The 14,326-nt window shown below is 36.5% G+C and overlaps 1 protein-coding gene across 1 annotated transcript in view; it reads left to right on the top strand.

Annotated features, from left to right (window-relative positions):
- CACNA2D1 (calcium voltage-gated channel auxiliary subunit alpha2delta 1) overlaps positions 1 to 14,326 on the top strand; it is a 361,282-nt gene that overhangs the window by 61,963 nt on the left and 284,993 nt on the right. Inside the window, exon 3 of the mRNA XM_053943262.1 lies at positions 5,678 to 5,794. Within this exon, the coding sequence (XP_053799237.1) occupies positions 5,678 to 5,794 (117 nt within the window). The remainder of the gene's footprint in view (positions 1 to 5,677; positions 5,795 to 14,326) is intronic.

The raw sequence follows: 14,326 nt of genomic DNA, 5'->3' as shown, positions 1-14,326 counted from the left end.
TTGATATTTTGTTAGCAAAAAAAAGTTATTAAAACAGAAACTTTTATTCTTTAAAACATTGAGTATTATTAATAAAACTATAATTTATTTATTTATTTATTTATTTATTTATTTATTTTTATTTTAACATTACCCAAAAATTTCAGTAAGAAATTAACATTTTTTTTCAGCTGAGGATTGGGCTGAAATGGAGCTGATGGCCCCATTCCTCGTTCCTGGTGAGGCAGGTCTTAAACACTGAGGCCTGCTAGTGCCTCAAAGTGATAGAAAGCAAGAGATTGGAAGGTCCAGGGGGAATTAGTAATGGGAGGACCTTTCCAAAAGTGAGGAGTGGGCAGAAAGAGAATACTTTACTGAGCCTTTAAGTTTCACTCAGTTCAAAAGGATTTTTAAAATTTATTAAATAGGTTAATTACTTTAGTGCACAAGCTTATAAAACCTAGGTCAAGATTTCACAAGTACAGTTAGTAGTTTGGTGTGACTGATTTCAGAAAAAATGGAGGAAAAACTACCACAAAATTTTGCTTGATTTTACTGCAAGCTCAGCACTATCTTTAAGCAGTAGATTTTTGCCATCATGGCAGTCTCCAGCTGGTCTAGACTGACAATAAAGCATTTGGTGATAAGGCAGTGATTGTTGACAGAGATGTCTCAGCCTAGCTGAGATAAGTGGTCATGAAAGGAGTTTTGAAATAATAAAAACATTCATAGATTTACCTTGTACAGATAAGTATTAGTGGAGCTGTTGAGCCATTTCATTTCTCTTTTCCAAAGCTGGAAAAATTACAGTGATTTTGGTTAACTTTCGAAATTCTGGGTTTGAACTTCTGAAGACATTGTCTGGTATGATTTCTATGTCCATGGAAGTATTTGGTGATGGAAATGAGATTGGCATGTTCATGTCCTATGTTTGGGCCCTCAGCCAAATTACCACTGCCTGAAGGAAAGTCTCTGTTATTTTTTAAACTGGGTGACTCACATGTTCAGAGCAAACAAACAAACAAAGAGGCAAAGGAGTTCTACTGCAGTTGAAAATAATTCTTTTCCTGAGTGTGATACAGCATGAGGGCCATTTAAATACATTTTCAGTGCTATGGCCAGCCCAAATGCCTGCTACAATATAGCGAGAGCCATGTAATAATGTCTTTCATTCTCTCTCAATTTATGCAGAAGTGTTTGACTTGCCCTGGCGAGCTTTGTAGGAAGCAAGGAGAATGTCTCTTTGTGAGAGATTTATAAACATGTCCTTGAAGACTGAACAGAGAGGGGCATGTTCTGCTGGGGAGCTGGCAGTTTTTCTAATCTTTGTCACATTCAACTATTGTTGTATTGTTTCACCTTAATGTGACTCTCTCCATCATGTTCTCTCCCCTAAAACCTTGCAGTTCATTATGTGCAATTTTAATACAGTCTTTCCTGAATAAAGAAGTGCATGACTATTGACTTCAGAAAATAACTAAAGTATTTTTTGTGCTGTGACCTTACTGGTTTTGCTTAGTCATGCAATGAGGCTTTATTCTTTGAGAAGTGACAGGGTTTTACTGGCAATTTGGAGATCTTTTAGCAAAATATTAGTGATAAAAGAACTAAAAATGATTTAGATGTAAAAACCAATAGAAACTTGTATTCATTTAGGTAAAGCAATTTAATAACTTGTATTCCAATTAACTCCTTTTAGCAAGCTACGGAGCCTGCCAAATTGTATTTTGTAAGACAAATAAGCATACCTTTGCCAATAACATCCTTTATGGCTATTTGAGATGAGCATTTGCTAATTTTGTTAGACTGCTAGGTGGGAGGCTTGGAGAAGGAAAAGTTAGTTCCGGGGTGCCAAATCTATTTAGTGATAAGGCAGTGATTGTTGAGAGAGATGTCTCAGCCTAGCTAAGTGGTCATGAAAGGAGTATTGAAATAATAAAAACATTCATAGGTTTACCTTGTACAGATAAGTATTACTGGAGTTGTTGTGCTATTTAATTTCTCTTTTCCAAAGCTGGAAAAATTACAGTGATTTTGGTTAACTTTTGAAAATCTGGGTATCATTTCCCTGTGTTGTGCTGAACTGCTGCAGTGCTACAGTGAATTAAAGAAAAGGGTAGTAGGCAACAAATAAATTATGCACACACCTCCTAAATAATTAATGAACATTAGACTGTTCCTTGGTAGTTGAGACAGGTCTCACACTTCAGGAAAATAAAGAAGTGTGTGAAGTTCCAAGTAATTTCTGATGCTGTTTGTTTAGGAGCTTGCAGGATAAATCTTTCACTAGCAGTTGAAGCAGGGTAGATTGGTGCTCCCAGCCCTGCCATGGAGCAAAACAAAGAAGGGGAGAAAGAAAGTCACTGACTCAGGTCTGTGTGGAATCTTGTGTAAATCTCAAAGGGTTTTATTTTGGGTGAGAGTTGTTCTGAATTTATTCTTTTGAAATCACTGACAAATACAAGTTGTGAAGCCAGCCTTGGTCAGGCTTTCTTGGTGGTAGGACCCACAATGCCTGTTATAAAGGTTTTAATGGTGCTCCTATCTCTTGTAGTGATGATCTTGTTATGTGATTCAGACTTTTGAATTTTTCTGATAGCTGGTGCTGGAGAAGAAAGATGAAAATGTTTATTTTTTTTCCTGAAAATGTCCCACTGTCCAATGCTTTGATAGACTGCAGCTTTCAAACCATTCAAACTTGGGGATATGGGAATAACTTCCCTTTGAAAATTGGGTGTGTGAAAAATGTGAGTGCTTTCAAATTGGGGTTTATAGGGTCAAACATTTGCTGGAAAAACCAATTAGATACAGGGATAAAAGTGCAAATTTTCCATCAGTTTCTCAATGCATTACCAGTATATCTTACTGTAACTTTGCTCTCCATTGGGCATAGCACAAGAAGGACACAGACCTATTGGAGCGAGTCCAGCAGGACACAAAGATGATTAGAGAGATGGAACATCTCTCCTATGAGGAAAGACTGAGACAATTAAGGTTGTTCATCCTGGAGGACTTTGGGGAGACCTTATGGTGGCATTTCAGTACCAAAAAATGGCTACAAGAGAGTTGGAAAGAGACTTTTTGCAAGGGCATATAGTGAGGGAGAATGGCTTTAAACTGAAAATCAGTAGGTTTAGTTTGGGTGATAAGAAGAAATTTTTTACTGTAAATGTGGTGAGACACTTGCAAAGGGTACTCAGGGAAACTGTGGATTCCTGAAAGTGTTCAAGAAAAGCTTGGATGGGGCTCTGAGCAATCTGGTCTAGTGCAAGGTGTCCCTGCCCATGGCTGTGAGGTTGGTACCCAATGATCATTACGGTCCCTTCCAACTCAGGTCATTCTGTCATTAAGTCAAATAAGATATTGTCTTTCTGGTTGGTGGTTGTGTGAATGCAGTATGACATCCCCCTTACCTTCTGCTGAGGTTGTTCAATCACAGCCTGTTAGGAACCAAATTTCACTAAGGGCTTAAAAATATCAGAGAATCAGCACAACAGCACTTGCCCTTATATATCTGGTCAGTGCAATCTCCATGTCATCCCTGTCATCCATCTGCTTCAAACCTGCGTTAATTGAATACATCTTTCACTCTGCCTCTATGTGAATTTTCTTGTGACTCTCGTAGTGTTTGTTTATCATGATGAGTGAAAAGATTAATTACTATGAAATGGCATTTTTGCAGTGAACTACTGCTTTCTCCAAATTTTAGATTTTTTTCTTAATTGAAACTCCAAGTGAAAAGGGTTTATACTAAATTTTTCCTATTGCTTTCACCATTAAGTAGGAAATAAAGAACAATTGTGTAAAAAAACCTGGAAAAAAAGAGACCAGAAATAATTGAACAAAAGAAATTAAACAATCAAACATTTTCAAAAGTTAAATTTCCAGTCTTGATTTGAACCATCTGGATCTATAAAATTGATTTTTACTCTTGCCTTGTCTGTAGGACTGGTCACGACAATTTACCTCCAAAATATTTTGGTGACTGCAAATTCAATGTGTTTCAGAGAAAAAGGAATGACATTCTGAAGTGATCAATTGTAGAATAAAATGTCTTTATTTCGAAATTTATTTGATTAATAATTGGCTAATTGGTTTATAGGCCAGTTTTACTATTAAGATATGTGCAAAAAAATCCCGCCACCAACCCCCCCCCTCCAACTCCAAAAATTAAACTAACTCAAAAACCCCAGAAAACCCTCAAAAAGAGATTTCTGGGTTTATCCAGAGATAAACTTTTTGTGTAGCTGTTTTGAAAATTGAGCACCTCAAAAGTATCCAGACTACAATCTGAGTTGATTAGGATCTGTCATCTGTTGCAGTAGTTTTCTGCTCGTGGTGCACTGATTTTTTAAAAATAATCATTACTATATGAGGAATAAAGCTTATTCCAATTGTTCTGTTACTGGTGGAAAGGAATGACTGCTGAAGGAAAAAAAACAACAAACAAAGACCCAACATAAATTTCGTAAAATTTGTAAGTGCTGAAAAGCTGTGGCAGCTTATGGGACATGCCTGATGACAATTTGCATCTATAACTGTAGTTGTCAGAAAAGTTTTTGTGGTACTTATCAGCTACAAGCACCAGAGATAAAATGTGGTGCGTTTCTTTAAGGTCTCCCAAGCTTTAACCCCAGAAAGCTGGCGGGGCTGGCAGGCTCAGTCTGCTCGGCAGTTTTTTGGCTCTCGTGCTGGACGGCAGCCAGTGCATTAGTGCTGGACCCGTTCCTGCCTGAGCCTGGAATGACTCCCTGGGAGACAGCACAGCCCCCACCAGGCAGTGCTACAGAGGCAAAGTACTTGAGTAAACTCAGGCCATCTGTTGGCTGCATAAATTAGTTTTCCCTATTTGCTATAACGTATCCACCTTTTTTTTTTTCTTTTTTTTTTTCCTTTTTTCCCCTCCAAATATTGTATTTTTTCTTTATACAGTTCTAGTAGGACAGGGATAAGCAAATGCACTTTTTGCATCTTTTTTCTTCCTTCCTTCTTATGGTTACATGCTTTTCACTGTAGTGTCTATGATTAACAAATAAAATTATCTCCTTCATATACATGTTCTGCTTTGTAAATAGTTAATGGCTCCTCAGAGATAATCATTATTCATGATAGAGGAGAAGCACATTTGTATTTCCCCTCTTCCCCATCTTTTTTCCCCATTTCCCCTTTTGTATATCTACTTTTCCCTCTTTTCCTCTTACTTGTTCCTCCTTCTCTTTCCTTGTGAATACTAATACTATCATATGAATAAATAGAAAAGGGACTAAACTGATTAAATTAGCATAACTGAAATGAATTAATTCAATTGGTATGTTTGTATTTCATCTTTCAAGGAAGAATTCAATTCAGCAATAACTATTTTACATGAAATTCAATCATTTTACAGGATGTCCATTTTACTGCTTTCTTAGCACTCCGTGGGAATCTGATTCCTTGAGCATTTTGCAGTCGGTTAGTTTGTCTCTAAAACTGGTCAATTTTGAAGACTTATTAAATGATTTTTAGTGTCAGCTTCTACCTCTCAGACAAAAAGGTGAAGTACTTCTTTCACAGGGGCCATTTGGATTTTCCTAGCAGTAGTCATTATGAAGCTCCAGTAAGAACAGATGACATCTTGATGCCTCTTCTGTCAAGTCACTTGGCTTATTTTGAATGTGCACTGTCATTTTGATTTATTTCCATTTTTTTTCTTTTGCAGATTTATTTGAAAAACGCAGCAATGTATACTGTAGAAGCAAACAACCCTCGTCAGCTAGTGGAAATTGCAGCCAGAGACATTGAAAAACTTCTAAGTAACAGGTCTAAAGCCTTGGTGGTGAGTACTAATGGGTTAAGTTTTCTATTTAGTATTTTAAAATATCTTTATTTACTATTGAAACTTGCTTTCATGGTTATTTTTACTGCCTATACACATTGGGGCAGTGTCAGTGTGATGTGCATAAGACATGACATGTAGAAAGATGGCTCCTGACTTTATGGTAAAAATGAACTCGTTTGTTGGCATAGGACAGATGTTTTTAATATTGACCGACAGATAGGAGCCATGGCCAAGTAAGAAATTAAGTTATAAATAGATTGGAAAATATTCCTCTAGGTGACGCACATGAATGTTTATGACTTGAAGATCACTGTACTCTATAGTCAGTAATGAGCTTGGGGAAACAAAAAACAGGGGTTTGTTTTTTTTTTTTTTTTTCTGATTTGCTTATTTAACCTGTATTTCAATCATATTTTGTGTGAAGGCCATGCTTACAATTCTTTACGCTTTAAATAAAAAGTATCTGTTTCTTTAAAGTGCTTTTGCCAGCAGTCCCTTTCTCTTCTATTCTGTAAGGCACTAGACCTGGGTAATTGCTTTGTATGATTCCTACTCACATCACTCTCACCAGTATAAGAATTTGAAGTGCTTTTCAGAAGATACTGACCAAACACTCATGGAGGGATCTGGATGAATTAATAAACACACTTTGTTCAGAGTAGAACTATTAGAAATAGGTTTAAAGGATGGAAAAGCAGTCTGGATTTCCTTGGGCAATTACATATTTACATAGGCTTACAGATGAGTTTGAATGTATCATTTAAAGTGAAAGAGAGGAGAAAGAGAGATTAATTCACCTAACTGTAGATGTCTCCTCAGCTGGTTGTCCTAAGCTCATTTTTTTGTTCAATGGAATAAAACAGGCACTTCTCAGTCAGGACTGACCTGACATTTTTTGAGTAAGACTTTAAAATGGGATGAACTGTAGCCGAGAAGAACATCTCTCTTTCTCAGCTGGAGAAGCCTCAAATCTAAATGTCTGTATTGTAAGTGTGAAAAGCTGGGTGAGATGAGTTCCACCCAAAGAGTCCTTTTATCAGTACAGTTTTATGCAACTGAAGAATCAGTGTGAGTGAAACTGCTGCTGCTGCCCTGAGGACTTGCTGTCTTGTAGGCAATGAAATTTTGCACAGTCTGTTGTCTGTGCATAGGTACCACAAGAGGTACCCGTTGTCCTGCCTTTGGCTCTTAGCAGGATTTCATTCTTCCAGTTACTATTGTTTACCTAATACACAATGTGCATCAGTGTCATCTGGGCCAGAGCTTCTCTAATTCATTCAAATTACTTGAAAATAGGTCTGATATTTTTCTTGTTTTCCTCTTTTTCCTCAGTGGACATATGTTTATGTGGCATTCTAAGGACTTTATATTACTGTTACTAAATACTGCAAGTCATTTGCAGACCTTTGTGACTACATAATTTTCCCCACCATTTTCCCTTCAACTCATATAAGTTTGATGTTTTTAAATTATCACAGCAAAAACTTATATTTTCTCAAGACTCAAGATTAATGTAGGGGTTTTTATATGTGTCTGTGGTAGTTTGATCTTAAAATTTTAAGAAAATTAAATAATTACCTCATGCTTACTTTAAGAAATATTCTAGAACAGTTTTTCTGTGAATGTGGAAGAAAGGTGCTACCCTCACTTCAGGCAAGCACATGGTCACATTTTGAAAAGGGCTGTATGATTCAGTTTCTGAGGTAAAAGAAGACTAAGTTAGGAGAAGGATGATCTTTTGGTCCAGTAGCTCCTAACAGCTCGTATAGTTATACTGACTTTTCTATTTGCAATTATCCTAGATGTATGCCAGAACTTTCAATGACTTCTGATTTTAAACCTTCCTGTATGTTTTTTTTTATACACATTATCTCCTGCACCTGATCTGTTGATTTCTACTAAGATGATTTCTTCACCTTCCATATATATTTGTCTTTCTGCTTTTTTCAAAGACTACCTTTATACTATCAGTTTATAAACTTAAGTAATGAGGCTGAGTTATTTAGCTGAAGTTTCAATCTTCTTAAGTCTGACTTAAGTTCTGACATTTTCTCTGAAATCAGGAGTGGAATTGAATGGAACTATTATTGATGACTGCACTGAGGGTTTTACCATTGGGGCTAATATGAGTCAAAGTGTTATTTAAGACCTGAATCCTGAAAAGAGTATGATGCAAGGGCATCAGACATCCTCCAGTGATGCCATGAGGGAGGTGCCAGTGAATTACATAACAATGTTATTGTTCAGAGACCAGCATACCTCAGGGATGTCATGTTTTCCTCTAGGCATGAGACATGAACAAACTTTGGGCAGTGTTATAATAAACAAATATCAGTGATGACTTTTCTAATAATAAGTTGCCTTCCCTTGAGCCATAAGATCACCTTTAAATTAGAAATATCTCTTGTATTCTGAATTATTTGTGTTTTCATGTAACTATGGGCTAGAAAAATCTCTAGCAATGAGAGAAAAATTACCAGGTAAATGGGTATGAGTTTCTGTTTGACAAAGGCTTAAAACTGGTGGTTGAAATAGGTATCTAGCTGAGGAAGGACAAAAGGGAAAGCCCTGATCTGAACTCACAGGGCTTTCCTAGGTTACTCTTACTAGGAAATGTAATGCATAGACGAAAAAGTTAGGATGAAAAGAAAATGGAAAATTTTGTAGCAAAGTGCAGTGGAGAAGAGAGTAGTATGAGTAGTAAGGAGGGAGACAGGCAACAGCCTCCCCCTATAGTGAAGAGTGTCAGACTGTCTTGCAGTGGAGCCTGTTGTTGAAATAGTGAGCATTTCTTTTATAGCTTTCTGCTGTTTACTGTTGTGTATTTGCCTGGCCTAGCCCTACAGAACCCCCCCTCTTTCAATATAATGGACTCCCATGTGCAAATAGTCCTGAAAGGAACAAGGAGTTGGGCTCGATGATTCCTATGGGTCTCTTCAAACTCAAGATATTCTATAATTCTTCAGTTTCATGATACTACAGAGAAGTTAATATTCAGTCTCTGTGTACCTTACTAAATGGTGGGTACAGATAAGCTGTGCTACATTGCAACCTGCATCCTCAGGTGTGTACTGGCAGATGGGTGGAGGTTTCACTGAAAATGTACGCTGCAATAACTACTGGCAAAACTCACAAAGCCTTTCCTAGCATGCCAACAAATACTATGCCTAGCCCATTCGGCTGTCTGGCTGTCTGTTCATTTTTGCTGGACTTAGCTACAGTTTTAGCATTCCTACCTAGTTCATGAGTGCAATAGATTTCTGGAGCTAGGTAGATCATGCTAATGGATCAGAATATTTTCATTCAAATGGAAGATTTGGAAGATATTAATACTTATTTGATGAGTATCATTAGAAATACTAAATAGAGTATCTGATGTTGTACTATATTTATAAAACATGGTTTGGGGAATTACAGGTATTTCCTCATTGACTATACAAAATTAAACCCTTCTAAGTTATTAATATAAAAGATGGATTACTAATACTTTTTTTTTATTGCTTATGTAAAATACTATACTAACTTTAATACTTGCCAAGATCCTAATATTTTTTGTCATACTTTAAAATTAGAAAGGTATATTTTAAATACTTCTGTTTTCTGTTTATGCATTGTATCATGAGGGAATGAAGTATAATTTTGTTTATATAACATAGTCAATGTATAAAAAGTAATATTTGGCCCAGTGCTGCAGACTAATTTAAATGGCATCTTCATTCCTGTGCAGTATGACGTTGGTAGCTGTGCAGCCCTTGGCTTTCCTCTCCCCATTGATCAGTACATTTTGGGGAGCATCTTGAATCTTCTACAGCAGGCAAATCTGCAGTTTTACCACTTCTTTTTGCTCAGATATTTGAATTGAATATAGTAAGAAATTTGTACCTTTTTGGTAGAAGAAAATTAAAGAAAGAAAATTAAGAATAGCAGATATGTAGTAACAGTCTTTTCAAGCCCAGACTGCAGAAGTTTTAGGGAAAAGGATCAAAACATCCTATTTCTTGTTTAGCTAAGATCATTTTCTGTACTCAAAAATCATTTAATGTTTTACTGTTTGTGCAATAGTTTGAGATTAATATTGATTATCCTCTTATCCAAAAGTAGAATTTATGCATATTCCCCTGCAAGTCTTTTCCACATTAAAATGCCTCCTTCTGGAAAGATTTGGTGTCAGGATATTATTGTCAACACTATGTTGTACACTCACAGTGCATTTATTAGTACACTTTTCTTCCATTACTGCTCATATTGTAAGGAAATAGCATAACCATTAGTGTAAAGCAAACACTCAAGCTCCACTAAAATGCCTTTCACTGGATAATGAGAATCAGTCATATTTTCACTGCCAAATTCCTGCCTATGATTTATTTGTTTTGCTTTGGGGACATTTGTGTCTGCTTTTAACTCATGTTAAGGTTGCTCAAGGGAAGGCTCTAGTCAGTCCCCTTGGCTTCTTGAGCTGTGTGTAGATAAAGATGAATTACACGCACATTTGCACCTTATTGTCTAGATTTCTTCAGACATCTCAACCAGAGGCATAATATCTTCACTCTACCCTCCTTGCCTAGATTTCTTAAGAAAACTGAGGAAGCTGGGTTTCCATGGAAACTGAGGCACAGATTGTGTGCTAGGAGACAGGTTCCTTCTACATGCTGTTGGGAAATGTCCAAGGTGCACAACTGTGTCTCTGAATGAGGAGCTCAGAATGTTTATCTGCTGGTTTAGATGCAATTTCAACACAGCTGTGCAAGTGTGTCCAAATCTCTCAGTATTTCCCTGCCTGCCTGAAATAAGGCTTCACTGTCTCACAATAAAACTGGGAAGCTTAAATGTGTTGTATCATATTTTGAGGTTCCCAGGCAGAGATCCTATGCACTTTAAAGAGGGTTGGGAATTTTTGTGTAGCCTGAAAGACCTATAAAAGTAAAATAAATTTTGTAGGTGTGCTTGATGCTACTGTTTCTTGAAAGGTATCCTCACTCTAGCTTGAGTTTTGTTTTGATATCTAAAACCAACATAACATTCTCAAAACCACTCTGGGACACTTACCTTCTGATCTGCTAATCTTAAATTGCCTGTAGTAACAAGATAGATTTCCATTCTTTAAAAATACTCTGTAGATAAATTTGAGTTCTCCACTCATTTAGCAGGACTTTGTCTGGACATCATCTGTTGCCTTTGGGCCCTGTTACAACTCAGTCTCCTGAGCTCCACTAAGAATTCCAAGAGGCCTAAATAGTCACATCTCATAGCTGAATCCACCATTCCTGCAAGCTAATCTAAAGTTTAGACCTGATCACTCTGTGATGCCTTGGACCAGGTCTCTAAACTGCAAATATTTGTGAGTACACATGGATACATATCTGGATATGGACAGACTTCAACAGGTGCATTGAAATTGGTTCCTGACTATATTCCAGTATCCCTTCAATTCCAAATAGTAAATCCATTTACTTTTGTAAAGCCTGTGAGGACTGAAGTCCTTGCCTGAAAATAAGGTCATTCTCAGTGGTGTAGTTTGTATTTTCCTAAAGTTGATGGCAATCTGGGTTTCTGACTTCCCTCATTACTTTGCAAACAGTGACACAGTAAACACTGTGATTTTGTCATCAGGAGACACTGGTGGACTAGGTCTTGAGTTGATGGAGGATTCTGATGTTTCCTGTTGGTTATTACACGTGTATGATATCCCATATAATCCACAGAGTTTACCCTTGAGTCGTGGTTGTATCAGAGGTTAATCAAGATAAAATGTCATTGCCTTCCTCTCTCTCCTAGATGATTTTAAGAATGTAAGCCTTCTTGAGAATTGATTTGAAAACTGATCTCAGTACAAAACAAAGAATCAACTATGTCTTGGCAGATATGCTACTATTCAATTTTTAATTTTTGGGTGTTTCTCTTCCTTTGACTCTGTCAGTTACAGGTAAAGTTAGACAATTTTATTGCAAAAGGCTGAAGTTGGAGAAATTCAGAGAAGGCAAATATAATGAACTGTGCTTAGTCTCTCAGCAAAAAACTATTTTCCACATTTTGTTAATATTTTTGTTAGTTCTATGAAATGCTGAACATACTGGAGTAAATTACCAGTTCAAAAGATGAACAAAGTTTTGTCTATGCATGTTTTTGTGTCATGCACAGAGGTTTTATGTTGTTTTTCACTCTAGCATTTTATTTTTTGTCTTGAAGTTGTTTGGCTGTGCCTGCTTCTTTGCTTTAATATTTCAAAATATTTTATTTTATTAACTTTTAATTTCTAGCTGGAAGTTGCTCTTTAGCTATAGGAAAACATTACACAAAGTGTGTACCAGCATCATAAAGCAAATGGCTTTAATTACAGTGACCCTCCCAGAAAAATGCTTACACTTTGGAACAATACAACTAAAATACACTTTCCTCTGTCTAAGGACTGTAAGATCATGCACATATGCCATGTGTTTTTGCATTACACTATGTCTTGGTTCTTTAACTCTTTTCTGTTACATATTTGGTAGAATTTTACAGTGTTAGGAATTCAGGTCTATTCACATGTTTACTTTTTATATCTCCATCAATTCTCTACATACTAAGTAGCTCACTGAGGTGGAAAATTTTTAAATTTTATTTCTGGATGCTTCCTGTGAGTATTTAAAATAGACATTGTCATCTCCCTGTTGCAGCATTAGATTTAGATTTAAGTCCATGGCTAGAGTTGGTCTAAATAGCTTCTTTAGATATGGCAGGAACTTCACAGGTGAGTTTAAGACTAATGCTCTGCTAATTTTGAAACTACCCTCACTGGAATTTTGCACACTAGCAGGAAAAGTTTTGGATATGCTCTTTTAGACTACAATACTGAATCTATTAGCCTGTATGAACATTGTTTAAATCTCCAGATGTGAATGTAGTCTATTTTGAAAGTCAGCTGTAGGTGCTGAAGCAAATGTGTTTTGGAATGACAGCTAGTGAGACGCAACACTTGTGAAGTCAAACATTTGTCAACTTGTCCACATGTCAGATGTTTGAATTTGTTTTTGCTTGTCTTGCCTAGAGTCTTGTATTTTTAACTGAAATCCACTTTGTGTGGATGCAACATTATGCCTCAGAGGATAGATTCACATAACTCACATACCTTGCAAGGCACCATAAAAGTCTGGAGAAATAAATCAGAGGGCTTGCAGTGAAGGTTCTTATGAATATTGCCTGTTTCCATGCTTTTCTTTTCACATTTGACTTGATTTGCCTTCTTCAAATCTTGTATTCTTGTTGACAGATAAAGAGGAGGTCATCTCCCCACCTTCCTCATAGATAGCCACAGTCATAATTTTGATTTCTGTGGCCCTGAACTCTACATAATGCTGCAATGGCATCAAGTCTGTGAGCTTAGAGAGACACCTGCTGAATCGCCATCCTGCAGCACAGTGTATTGCACTTGGAGCTTTAACTGTGACTGAGACAAAGTAAGCTAAAAAGTGCTTGTGGCAAATAATATTATATGATGACCAGCTTCACAATGTGACTTTTTTTTTCCTTACACAGTAAATTGTCACTGTTAGCATAGTTTTGTTGCATTCACATTTCACAGGAAGAAAAATACGAGGCATTGATAACTTTAGCAGTTCTTTCCCATTTAGATCCCTTTATATATTCACCTGTGCAAATTCACTTACAAACTAAATGACCATGGTTAATCTTGCAGATGTTTTGTTGCAGATTTTTTTTTTTTTACTTCTTGTGAGAGATTCTTCCTAAATTTGTTACAAGCAGGTTTCTTTGTCTAGGTTTATGAATACTGAAATTTCATTTGTGAAAGATGTTCTGCAGGCACATGGCCTCATTAATGCCAGCATCACCCTAAACTGGGGGTTTGAATGTGAAAGGTGAAATACTGCTCAAACAAGCCTTGGTTTCTTTTGGTTTTAAAGTTTCTTTTTCAGCTTTGGAAGCTCAATATAGAAAATACAACGATGTAACCCAAACCCCTGTAGTTCTTTTTCTTGAATTAGTTCCAGTTTTTGTCTCTAGGGCTTTGCTAGCCTTCTTACCCTCAGGCAGCTTCTTCTCCTGAAGTTATTTTTGTTTTTCTTGTATGACTTTCTGGCTGATAAGTGAAGAGATGTGTTTTCTTCCTTATTTCTTGGTCTGATGCCTTCCATTCAGATCATGCCCAAAAAACACACTGATGGTTTTTCTCTGTGGCTAGTTGAAAATTTTTCAGAAGAATGATTTTCCATGGTAAACCAGATTTTTCAACTTATAATATTACATAGAAGTAGTTTAGTTTGCAAGTGTTGGCTTCCATACCATTGTGCTGTCTAGTCAACCCTCTCAAGACTCCTTATTTTTTCTTCAGTCACTACATTTACATTTTCAACCACAATAAAATCAAATTTAAATTTTTTTAAATCCTCTGTGAAATGAAAATCCCACTTACTTACTAAATGCTCTGTTAAACATTTTGGAGAAGTGCAAGTGTTGTTTTCAGAGATGCAAACTTGCACACACTCATTATACATAAACTGTGGTACAAAGTTGTGTGTTGTACACAACCCT

Source organism: Vidua chalybeata, chromosome 5 (assembly GCF_026979565.1).
Source record: "Vidua chalybeata isolate OUT-0048 chromosome 5, bVidCha1 merged haplotype, whole genome shotgun sequence".
In the NCBI taxonomy this organism is placed as follows: domain Eukaryota; kingdom Metazoa; phylum Chordata; class Aves; order Passeriformes; family Viduidae; genus Vidua; species Vidua chalybeata.
The sequence above is the reverse complement of the archived record's forward strand: the minus strand, read 5'-3'. Positions and strand labels throughout refer to the sequence as shown.